Source organism: Protopterus annectens, chromosome 5.part1 (assembly GCF_019279795.1).
Source record: "Protopterus annectens isolate FY-2018-M chromosome 5.part1, PAN1.0, whole genome shotgun sequence".
NCBI classification, from domain to species: Eukaryota; Metazoa; Chordata; order Ceratodontiformes; family Protopteridae; genus Protopterus; species Protopterus annectens.
Genome location: NC_056736.1, coordinates 753,706,143 through 753,719,463, shown reverse-complemented (window position 1 = coordinate 753,719,463; position 13,321 = coordinate 753,706,143). Strand labels below are relative to the sequence as shown.

General features: G+C 40.6%; 1 protein-coding gene across 2 annotated transcripts in view; it reads left to right on the top strand.

Annotated features, from left to right (window-relative positions):
* Positions 1–13,321, top strand: part of P4HA3 (prolyl 4-hydroxylase subunit alpha 3) — a 1,158,229-nt gene that overhangs the window by 408,448 nt on the left and 736,460 nt on the right. For both annotated transcript variants that reach the window (XM_044073397.1, XM_044073396.1), the window contains exon 5: positions 13,164–13,215. In XM_044073397.1, coding sequence (XP_043929332.1) covers positions 13,164–13,215 — 52 coding nt within the window. The remainder of the gene's footprint in view (positions 1–13,163; positions 13,216–13,321) is intronic.

The window sequence follows — 13,321 nt, the reverse complement described above, 5'->3', positions numbered from 1 at the left end:
TATCGTAGCAGCTGGTGCCAAATGCTAAGGATTTGAGCTGTAGTTCCAGGGGTACAGGGTCTGATTCTTACAGGTCACGGCCTTAAACCACTATCGTAGCAGCTGGTGCCAAATGCTAAGGATTTGAGCTGTAGTTCCAGGGGTACAGGGTCTGATTCTCTCCGCTCTTGTTTCCTACTGTGTGACCTTGAAAAAGCCACTTAATCAGACAGTGCTGGGAGGGGGGACAACTGGAATTTGTGTAAGGTTCATTAATGGTCTTCTGGATCACAAGCCTAGTAACGAACTATGAACATAAACTTCTAATAAAATAAATAGTATAATTTTACTTATCAGTCAGCCTTCAAAATTCATTTATGTAGCAGCTGGAAAAAGAGCACATATTTACTGCACACTTCATACCTGATTTACACGTATGTATCCCGTCCTAAATCAACAGTGTACCTTAAGTCCTCATCATTGGAAGAACTCATTCCATCTGCCATTTTCTGCTTCTACAGTCTGTTATGAACACCAGCTAGATTTAGTAAAACTTCTGATTGGCTTGAAATTCGTAAGATTAAATTGCATTTTTTGCTCTCATGTATAGACTTCTGTTTCATTAATTCAAGTTTAGATTACAATTCTTTTGCCACAGAATAAAGCTGATGGTTTTATATTGGTGGTAGCATTCATGACGAAGGTAACTGAAGAGAAACTGATCGATTTGGCTTGCAATGACTTATCATACTACAGCGTTCATAGCTTTATTGGAGATTCATACAGATGTTTTAGCTGGTTCATTCTTGGCTGCATGAAGTACAAATGTGAAATATATCATATGATGCTCATTTGTTTCACAAATATTTGAAGTTTTATAATATATATGGCAAAACATCATCAGAAATATTTTTTTCAGGCAACAACATTTGGTTCAGTCATTATCTTTAATAATGGCCTTTTGGGTATCACTTATGCTATAGTATTTGAATTTGCATCTACTGCAGTTTAGAAACAGTCCCCAAAGGGACTCACAAAGTCAGCATTGGTATATTACAGTGGGGTGTGTGACCATTCTGAAAGGATACAGGGGTGTATATGGCAGCATATCTTGGATTATTTAACATCTAACACATTTTTTGGACAAATCTTCAAAATCCATATTGATGCCGGGGAATCTCAAAACAATTTTGGGCAACAGCTTTATCTGTACTGTCCCCAGGTGCTATTCACGTATAGTTACTTGGCACTCTGAAACAAAGTTGAGCTGGAACTGACACGTTTGGAGCAAAATTGCAAACTTCCATGATAAATGGGAAGCTATTCTTCCATAGTAACTAAATTGATAGTAACAAAGTATCACATCCACACTAGCCTATTATAACTAATTCATTTTCCTGTGATAGTATTGAGGCATTCCTGGTGTAGCATTCATTTAAATTTCAACTTAATTTAAATGTTTTTAACAAAGCGCTGATGACTGTGCCAAAATGCATAGAACAAAATACACAAAATAATTTATAACAATAAAATAGACAATTAATTAAAATAACGAATATAACTGAACTATATCAAGAATGAGGGAAAAGTACTTTTGCCAATAAAAAGTGTAGATAAAATCCAAATGATGTGAGAAAACTAGATCGCTGGAGAAGCTAACATTGCACAACAATGGATATACAGTATATAACCTCTGGGTCACTGGTTATGGGATCATTCAGTTTTTCAAGTGTTGTTCATGATCATCCATTAGTGTTATCATGTTGCTCTGTTTCCCAATACTTGTTATTGTATGAATGTCATCCTAGTAACAAGGTCTCGTGTCGTACCTGGTCTGCATTGCTCAAGCATATTTCTCGTTTCTTTAGATGAATATGTCCAGTAAGAGCCAATGATCCTTAACCAATGTAAACATTTTCCAGTCCAGGTAGTCCCTGCATTTCTTTACTTCCCAGACCGCTATCATGACTTCTTTATCTACCTGTCAGGTAAAGCTGAGGGCTGAGGCTATAAACTTTAATAAGCTGCTTCCTGTAGTTCAGGGTTTGATTCTTGCAGCCTGTATTTGCTGACTGTATTATTCTGAGCAGGTCACGTAACCTGGGACAACTGGGGGACTGGGATTGGCTCCTCAGTGGGGTTTTTGGCTGCATGCCTACTAACTACCTATGAACATGGCAGAGTTACACGAAGCTGTGGTTAGTGATCTTGGAAAAAATGTGTCTAGTTTCTCTGTACATCACTGATGTCTGTCATATAACATAGCATTGTTTCCATGAGCTGTATTGCCACATGACAGCCTGGTAGGAAAAGATGTCTCAAAGTAGGGGAGCAAATTATCTGATTTTATTTTCTTAATCTATTTCAGCTGAGTGGTCTAGTGGGCTAATGTACTATGCTGTAGTTGACGGGGTCCTGGGTTTGAGACTTGGCAGAGGTAATTATTTAGCTAAGATTGTAAGGGTCCCAGGACCATTAGCCCAGTAACCTCCTATGATTTGAAGGCATGTTTGGAGCCTTCACTCCATTCCCATGTAGGTAGTACCAGTGAGAGGTTGTGGTGAAGTCTGTGGCAATAGTTTTAAATATGACCTCAGCTGAGACACATTCTGAGGCTTCGGTGTGTTTAACACAGCTTCTGTCTTACCGTGCAGCTTGCAAAATGTATTGTTTTAAACATATGATGACAATATGAAATGTTGCCTTTAAGAAAATCATACTTGCCTGTCTTTCTTTCTTTCTCTTTTTTCTTTCTTTTTTCTTCCTTTCATCCTTTCTTTCTCTCTTTCTTTCTTTCTCTCTCTCTTTCTTTCTTTCTTTCTCTCTCTCTTTCTTTTCTTTCTTTCCTTTCTTTCATTCTTTCTCTTTCTTTCTCTCTCTCTTTCTTTTCTTTCTTTCTTTCTTTCCTTCTTTCTTTCTTTCTCTCTTTCTTTCTTTCTATCTTTCTCTCTCTTTCTTTCTTTCTTTCTTTCTTTCCTTCTTTCTTTCTTTCTCTATTTCTTGCTTTCTTTCTTTCTGTCTTTTTCTCTTTTTCTTTCTTTCTCTCTCTCTTTCTTTCCTTCTTTCCTTCTTTCTTTCTTTCTTTCTCTTTCTTTCTTTCTTTCTTTCTCTCTTTCTTTCTTTCTTTCTCTCTCTTTCTTTCTTTCTTTCTTTCTTTCTCTATTTCTTGCTTTCTTTCTCACTTTCTTTCTTTCCTTCTTTCTTTCTTTCTCTCTCTTTCTTTCTTTTTTTCTTTCTTCTAAGCCCAATATGTTTTTAGCGTATCTGTTATACTGGACAGGTTATACAACTTTCTTTAATGTCTTTACTCCATATCACACTCCCTATATACCATCTGATCATCACCTTCTGAAAATCTCAAACTGTTGATCTGAAATAAATCTTTGAGACACCAGTATCTTCTTGAGAATTAACCCCCCCAAAAAAAAAATCTAAAGACACAGAAAAGTAAAAGAATCAGCAATCTGATACATGTCAGGACAGGTGCTTGTTTTGGGAAAGTCTCTTAATACTTTTCCTAGTGCCTATCTTTTCCTTCCAGCATAAGTAATAAGTACTTTTCTCCATCTCTGATGTATAAACCCCTATTTCTTTCATGTTCAATAAAGCTTTGTCTCCCACCACATCAGTTACTTCTCAGACTCTTATGTCCAATAAAATTGTTTTCTCTGTCTGATAACATTTAATCTGATGTTGTAAATCTTTATTTATTCTTTACTGTTAGGACCTCGGTTCCATCCTCGGAACCGATACGGCTGTTTCCCAGCTCGCGTAAGCCAAAAACTCTCAGCTAAGAACCTACCCACAATGCCCATCTCCTAGATACTCCAGATCTCATTTGCCGCGCTCCTAGTCAGATGTGTTAGCCATCTCTCTCAAGCTAAGTAGTAATTTGTTGTTTTTATAACAGTTTTTCTTCTGCATTTCAAAATTTTTAGTCAAGTTAGTCATTTATCACTGTCGCCTATAACCCAGGCCTATTTCCTACCCTTTTTCTTGGTAATTTAATTTTTTCCTCTTTTGACTGTCCCGCTCTCCTGTCTTTGACAGGCCCCTTTTACTAGTCGTATTCCTTAACATAACTCCACTGGTATTTCCTCCTTATTTTTTTCTACAGGATAGCATTGTTTCACTTACCATGTCAGACAAAGCTAAGCTGGGATTTAAACAGTGTGACAAGTGTGGACGTAAGATGCCTAACTCAGATACACGTTTGTTGTGTCTGCTGTTTGGGCATGGATCATTTGAAAGCTGATTGCGTCATTTGTGCTGGTTTTTCTAATCAGACACTAGCAGAACATAAGAATAAACTTATTTTAAAAGGTTTACTCAAGAAACCTTTCTTGGAGGCTCTATCTGGGTCGAGGTCTCACCCCCTCCTATGACCAAAAAATATAAGGAAAAATGGAGTCACTCAGTTCCTGCATCTCCGTAAGTTTTGGAACCGAGTTAGCTCCTTGCTTCATCGGCGCCCTCGGCGCAGACCTCTTTGGCACCAGGATCTGTGTCCTCTCCCTCAGTGCCGACCATGGTATTCGCTCCTATCTCAGTTCCAAGCTCAGCACCATTGACTTTGCTGCCGTCTTTGGTTCCTACATCAGCTCCAATGACTGTTCATGCCTCGGCTCCATCCCTGTCCATGGTGCCGACAGTTTTCTTGGCTCTGATGACTGTACGTACCTCGGCACCATCCCCATCCATAGTGCCAACCGTTTCCTTGGCTCCATGGGCTCCAATGACTGTACATGCCTTGGCACCATCCCAGTTCACAGTGTCAACAGCTTCTTCAGCTCCATCGGCTACAAAATTTGATTACCTGCCAAGGACAAGATATTCTCCTACTTATGATCCTTTCTTGGGGCAGAGGTTTAGTCCCTTTCTTGAAAGACCTGATTCCCCTTCTGCAGCCTCTTTTAGATCCACTAGGAGTTTTTCTGAGCTAGACCTAGTGCGGGTTGTGGACCAGCTTCTGGTAGCTAGGGGATTGCCTATTCCAGCTAGACCTTCCATCCCTCCTGGCTCAGAATCTTCTATCTCATCTTCCCCTGCTTATCCTCCCCCAGCACCCGCTTCAGTACATACTGTCTCAGCTCCGACAGCAATGCTTCCCCTGTCGGCACCCACCACCCTTGCAGCATCAGCTACGATGGAGCCAATGCTTTCTTGGAGCAGTGCTTGGACTGTCCATACCTTGGTACCTAATCCGGCACCTATTTTCTCACTGGCACTGTGTATGTCCACAGTTCTGATGGCTCCCAGTTCTCCCGTAACGCCTCAACTGGAAGTGGGCTCACAACCAGCCTCTAGGACACCAGTATCAGAACTCCCTGTGAAGGGAACCCTTTCTCCAGAGTCCTCCTCAGAAGATCCCACTGGAGAGCCACTCTGGAAGAAACGATGCAAGAGGAAGCACCTTGACTCCCCGGAAGACACTGATTGTGATGAAGGGGAAGGGTCCCCGCATTTTCCCCCAGATGATGTTTCATTTGGAGACATTCTCAAAATCCTCAAACAGCAGGGGGAATGGAAGTCCTCTAACCCTTCTTCTGAGGAATCGTTTCTGCAGGTCTTCCATGCCCAGCCATCTACTTCCTGGGTGACCTCACCAGCAGATGATCTTGTTAAACTAATTGTGCAGCATGCCTGGAAGGCCCTGGACAATGTAGAGCCTGTCCCCTGGAGGCCAGACAAAATGTTATGTACACCTGAAGACCAGTCTCACTGGTCCAAGCAGCTGACCGTTGATTCTATGGTCGTGGCACCGATCACCAAGAGGGAACTGTCAGAAGATAGTTCCACTGTCCGTCCTCCGAACAGGGAGTCCCAGACCACGGACAGACTAGGGAAGTGGACCTATCAGACTAGGGAAGTGGACCTATGCTTTAGTGACTTTTGCCATTCAGTCACTGAGTTATCTGGCACACTTTACTCTCCTCCAAAGAGACCTAATTTCTGAAATGTCTTCCTCTTTGATGGGGGTACTGCCTGATGAGGTGCATGACACTGTCGCCTCGCACCTAGCTACCCGTGAATCCATCTCGAACTCCTCAATGCGTTTGATATCTCACACCACCGAGGGGGCAGCTCGAACTGCCACATCTGGTGTTGTCATGAGATGTAATGCTTGGATGCGGTTATGTGATTTCACAGACCCCTTTAAATCTTCCTTCGTTAACGCACCTATTGATGAATCTGTACTTTTTGGACCCAAGGTACGTGACACACTTACACATAGTGAGAAAGACAGAAAGACCTTATCTGCTGTGGGCATACGCTTTCCCAACCCCCAGAGGCCCTACTCCAGGAACCAGAAGGGGGGAAAGATATGGCTCAAGAAATCCCAAGGATCCTTTTGTGACACTTATGGTGAGCAATCCCCCTGGGGCAGAGGGGACTACTCATATGGAAGACACCCCTTTCAGGGTAGAGGGGGTCCATGTAACCAGGGAGTCAGAGATTCTTTCACTGGCAGACCCTACCAGTCAGTGCTCCTGAGCAGCTGCCCGATTGCTTTCCTCTGGAAGCAGTCGGGAGTCATTTCTCTCTGCATCTACCAGCTTGGCATCTTATTACTACCGATGTTTGGGTGCAGAGAATAATATCCAGAGGCTACCAAATACCTTTCAACCTAACTCCGAGACCCATCAAACGAATCCCTGATATACCACCCAATCAGAGGGATTAGCAGCCTTAGAAATAGAAAAAGAGCTAAAAAGAGTAATCCAACCAGTTCCACCAGAACAGATAGGATCCGGGTTTTACTCAATGTTCTTTTAGTGCCAAAACACAGGGGACTGGGGACCAATCCTGGATCTCAGCCTACTGAACAAATTTATCAAACCTCAAACATTCCAGATGGTCACATTACAGTCCATTTTTACCTTCCTAGGGAGGGACAATTGGATGTGTTCTATAGACCTACAGGATGTGTAGTACCACATAAAGATGGATCACCGCTCCTGGAGGTTTGTCTGCTTCCGGCTGGGAGCCAATCACTACCAGTTCAGGGCACTGCCATTCAGTCTCTCAACAGCCCCCCGAGTGTTCACCAAATGTATGGCAGTTGTGGTAGCTCATCTTTGACTACAAGGATTCCAGGTGTTTACCTATCTAGACGACTGACTCCTTACCGCTCCGACCAAGAATCTCCTACTCCGCAGCCTTTCTTACACTCAAGATCTCGCTCTCCGCTTAGGGATTACAATCAACAAAGACAAATCTCAGATTTCTCCAACAAAGACACTGGAATTTATTGGAGTGGGCTTCAATGCAACATGCTGTCAAGCTTCTCACCCCCCTCACAGGCTTTTGAAAATAAGACACCAGATTCAAAACCTTCTTCCTCACACATTTGTACCAGCATGTCTTGTACTGCAACTCTTGGGCTCCATGGCAGCTGCCATTACCTTGGTACCACTAGCGAGACTACACATGAGAATCCTGCAGTGGCTCCTTTCCGCACAATGGTCATTGTTAACCCACCCACTCAACCACATGATACGCCTTATGAACCATTGCAAGGAGGAAATGCTGTGGTGGATGGAGCCACAAAAGAATCTTTGGTGTCGACCATTCTGTCTTCCCCAACCCATGGCCACGGTGACCACAGACGCTTCACTATTAGGGTGGGGGGACATTTCCAGGGAAAGACTGTCCAAGGCACCTGGACCCCCCTCGAGGCCAACTTGCACATAAATGTCCTGGAACTGAGGGCAGTTCTCTTAGCATTGCAAGTATTCCATGCATCCCTGCCTTCGGGGACCATTGCAATTCAGTCAGATAACATGTCAGTTGTCTGGTATATCAACAAGCAAGGCAGAGCCAGACCTTACCCCCTGTGTCGGGAAACCATAAGGATTTGGCACTGGGCGATAGCTTCCAATTGCTTTCTTATAGCAATGCACATTCCCGGGAGTTCCAACCTTATTGCAGACAATCTGAGCAGGAACATCCTGATGCCTCATGAATGGTCCCTCAATCCTGTAATAGCAGCTCAGATCTTCCAACATTGGGGCAAGCCTTGCTGTGATCTGTTTGCTTCTCCCCTGAATTACAAATGCAGGAGCTATTTTGCCTTGATCCCCCCTCAGGGGGAACCACCGAGGGATGCTCTAACACACGATTGGCCCCCGGGTCTTCTGTATGCCTTTCACCTGTTTCCCCTCATTCCAAAATTTCTCCAGAAAGCTCAGAGGTTGAAAAGCAAAGTGATCCTCATTGTTCCATACTGGCCATGTCAAGTCTGGTTCCCATTTCTGTGGCCTCATCTGATTCACAGCCCATGGATCCTAGATCATTCCCAGGACCTGTTATTCCATCCTCAGGGATTGATTCATCTGAACCTGCACAGTCTCAAGCTTACAGCCTGGTTCCTCCACTTCCAGTGATTGCCAGGCTGCCTGACATCCCATCTCCTGTTCATGAAATTCTTCTGGCCTCACACAAACCTTCCACTAGAAAGGTTTATTCTAGTAAATGGACTAGGTTCTCTATTTGGGCCAAAGACCAGAACTTAGACCCTTTCTCTATGCCTATTCAAAAGATTCTGCAATACCTGACTACTCTCCTGCATGCAGGAGCCTCAGCTGCAATGATCACTGTGTATTTAGCAGCTATTGCCAATTTTCTTAATGGTCTTGAAAATTCTTCAGTTATGTCACACCGCCTGTGCAAGACTTTTTTGAAGGACGTATTACATGTTAAACCTTCGAACAAGCCTCCCTTAGATCCCTGGGACTTGACTCTGGTGCTTCAATCTCTTACAAGCTCACCCTTTGAGCCCTTTGATTCATGAGATTTGAAATGTTTGTCTTGGAAAACCATACTTCTAGTAGCACTCACCTCAGTGAGAAGAGTATCTGAGCTGCAGGCCTTGAGTGTCAAGAGTCCTTACCTGATCTTCCACACGGATAGGGTGTCGCTTCGTACTGAGCCTTCCTTCTTGCCCAAGGTCATTTCTGTTTTTTCCATTAATCAATCTATTGACCTGCTGGTTTTATTCCCAAGGCATTCTAATAGAGGGGAGTACCTTTTGCACACCCTTGATGTGTACCGACAGCTTCGTTGTTATTTGGACAGGACTAAATCTTTCAGGAAAACAAACCAATTGTTTGTGGCCTTTGTAGGACCCAGATTGGGTAACCTGTTTCCAAAGTGACTTTGTTCTCTTGGCATTAACTTTATCTACCAACAGAATAAGCTACCCTTACCTTCCAGAATAAAGGCTCGTTCTACCAGATCTATGGCTACCTCTGTAGCTCTTCATTCCAGAGTCTCTATGGATGATATATGCCTTACCTTCCAGAATAAAGGCTCATTCTACCAGATCTATGGCTACCTCTGTAGCTCTTCATTCCAGAGTCTCTATGGATGATATATGCCTTACCTTCCAGAATAAAGGCTCATTCTACCAGATCTATGGCTACCTCTGTAGCTCTTCATTCCAGAGCCTCTATGGATGATATATGCCTTACCTTCCAGAATAAAGGCTCATTCTACCAGATCTATGGCTACCTCTGTAGCTCTTCATTCCAGAGCCTCTATGGATGATATATGCCTTACCTTCCAGAATAAAGGCTCATTCTACCAGATCTATGGCTACCTCTGTAGCTCTTCATTCCAGAGTCTATATGGATGATATATGCCTTACCTTCCAGAATAAAGGCTCATTCTACCAGATCTATGGCTACCTCTGTAGCTCTTCATTCCAGAGCCTCTATGGATGATATATGCCTTACCTTCCAGAATAAAGGCTCATTCTACCAGATCTATGGCTACCTCTGTAGCTCTTCATTCCAGAGCCTATATGGATGATATATGCACAGCAGCCACGTGGGCAAGACCTCATACCTTCATATCTCATTACAAATTGGATTTGGTCTCCGGGGACAAGCATCTTTTGGTTCTATGGTGCTCAGGAATATCCTTCCTTCTTGATATTAAATTTACAACATAAAGTTTCTGATAAAGGTAAACTTTCATACATACATAAAATTATCAGACAAGAAACTTTTTACAGTGTAGATTCATATTGGAATTATTTCACTTCTATTAATGGGGACCCACCAAATCAACAAGATAAACAATATATATTGGAATCTGCCTATAGAACTATGTCTTCCATTGTCTGGAGACTTTATACATGGAAATTTTTACATAGATCTTTTTATACACCTTTGATGATGAATAAAATAAATAATAAAGATAATTTATGTAAGAGATGTAATGTAGAAATTAATGCTGACTGGGCTCATATGTTTTATGACTGTATAAAATTGAAAGAATACTGGAAGTCAATTAATGAATTTTTCAGGCTCTTTTAAAGATAATTTAATCATTTCTAAATCTCTTATATTATTCAACACACCTGTACCTCAAAGTGTTAAAAAGGTTAAGCTTCCCTTGTTATGGTCTATTCTAACAGTGGCTAGGAAAATAATAACTAGAAATTGGATTTCAGATACACCTCCTTCGTTCAATGAATTTAAAAATGTTATGAATATAGTGTGCCATATGGAAATAAACACAATTAGGACAAGAACAAATAGAAAAACATCTTATTATATTGTATGGGATAATTTACAAAATTTGTTAAAAAAATTTTAATTTCAATAGCATGGTATTTTAGTTTAATTAATTGATCTGATTGTAGTGGATGTCTAAGTAAATACTTTAGTTGTTTTGTTGAATATTATAATAATACCTATTTTTAATTACTTGTATAAAATTTTATGATATTTCTCTTATATGTTAAAACAATAAACCTGTTTTGAAAAAAAAAAAGGAATATCCTTTCTTAGGGCCACCCAGGACTCAAGTAGCTGGGGACTCGTTCCTAACAGTAAAGAATAATTAAAGATTTACAACATCAGATAAAGAAGTTATGTCTTACCATAACATTCCATCTGTGTTGTAGATCTTTATTCATTCATTACTTCCCACCCTCCTTCCCTCTGCCTGGACTCCTGGTGGTCTTCAGGTACTCCTGGTTAGGGTATTTGCTCAGACAGAGCCTCCTACCTTTTTCCTATTACTACATCTTTATTTAGAGTGGGCAAACTCGATCTGCAGTATCTAGGAGAGGGGCATTGTGGGTAAGTTCTTAACTGAGAGTTTTTGGCTTGCTCGAGCTGGGAAATGGCCGTATCAGTTCCGAGGACAGAACCAACGTCCTAACAGTAAAGAATGAATAAAGATCTACAACACAGATGGAACGTTATGGTAAGACATGACTTCTTTTTTTTCAATTAGATGACTGTTAAATCATCCAATAAACTTTCTTTCTACCATTCCCCATTTAGGTGGCAGCTCAAGCCCCTCCTTCTGCTCTGGAACTTTCTCAGCTCTGGCTGAATACTGAATACTTTTTAAGTGGAACTGCATAGTCACATGACTACCTCTCAACTGTCCAGATTTTTGCAGATTTATTCCTCATATTATTGTTGTCATATATTCAGTGATAAAGTCTGCCTGTTAACACAGTTTTACACTTATTGTACTCACATGTTTAATAGCACAGTCTGCCTGTTAACACGATGTTACATTCATTGTAGTCACATATTCAAAGGCATTGTCTGTGTGTTAAAACCATGTTACACTTATTGTCGTCACATATTGTATACAGCTTTTTTTCTGACTTGTAGATTTTTTCTCCTCGTGGATATGCTAGAAATGGAACTTCCCAGTGAATAAAAACAAATAAATAAATATAATAATGTCCCAGACTTGAAGGCTCCTTCACAAATTAAAAAGAGAGCAAAGTATAACAAAGCAATTGGTATCTGACTAACAAATTCAATGCAGAGCCAAAGTGAAATATGTCACCAGATGTAATTAAAAAAACTACCACTTTGCTCTGCTGTGATACAATGATATCAGTTCTGGTGCTTTTTGTTTGTCTTACGCCTACTGCTTACTGAATTTGGAATCAGCTCCAGCTGCCTTGTGACCTTTATTAGGATGAAGCAAGTATATGAAAACAAGTGTATTTATTTCTTTATTCATTTCTAGATACTTGATCTATCCTATTCAGGGTCACAAAACAAATATTCCCCTTTAAACCCGATCTGGATGAAAACCTGGGTTGTATAAAGTATAATTTCATAAGGAGCTTTGGCAGACATTATGCAGGCAGTCCACTTATGTTGTGCTGATGACGTGACAAGAAGGCCAAAGTGTGCATGTCCACAGCTGGTGGTGTTTGGCTTTGTTGGCCTGAATTTGTCCATAAAGACTTGAAAAAGTAAAAAGTCATGGACATTTAGAAGCCATGTAACTGAAATGCTTGACGTCCTTAATGGGTCATTTGCATTTCCCATGAGTTTCTATTAGTGTGACCCTTTTACTTTTTAGTTAAAAGGAGACTAAGTCATGAAGACTGAGCATGCAGTAAAAGTAATCATACCCCATATATGGGGAGACCCGATGTAAATATGATAACTTGTAATGTCTCAAAGAAAGTAATATAGAGTGACCTCACTCGGTCAGTGATTTACACAATCAGCCACATTCAAATCACAAACCTGCTCCATGAGAAATCATGTGATTCCCTATTTCTTGTTGCACATTTGAAATCGATCTGACCATACTTAAGTTCTTTAAATAAAAATAAATATATAGGACAGTGCCTAGTTGCTTATCTACTGTAGAGCTTAATACCTGAGAACCAAACAAATATGAAACTATAAGTTATCACTATAACATACCTTGAATAAAATGTGGCTATCAGGATTATCTCCTGAAAGGTGATCATTCGTCATGAGCTAATGCAATTTCATCTCTTTAAATTTTTGATTATATTTATACTGTAATTAACACACTTCATTTTTTTAACTTCATGCTATAATTATTATAATTAATTAATGCATATATTGTTTTTAATTTGTGATATGGTTTGTTTTGTGTGTTACTGTCACACAGAATACTCAGTTGCTTGTAACACAAGTCACATGTGAAATGTATCCCTCATTATATCATAAGTGTGGAATGCATATCAGAAAGTGCATGAATAACTTCTGCTCTTTATAGAATGTGCTAGATCTAGGTTTTCTTTCAGGGAGTGTAATAAAATATAAAAAAGACAGTTTCTCTCAATGCTGTGCTTCTGTTCTGAAGTGATTGATGATATTTGCACAAATTGACTGCTGTGGTAACACAAATCTTCACACTGTTTGCCTTTTCTTCAGACAGGAAATATTTCACATGCCCTCGCCCTTTCCAAGGAGTTTCTTCATTATGGTATGTGATCCAAGAAATCTTCATTTACTTCTGTTTTTATAACTGTGAATCTTCACTGCTTTCTAAGGTTACTTTAACCAGAACATTTTGTGTAGTAAAGAAGTTC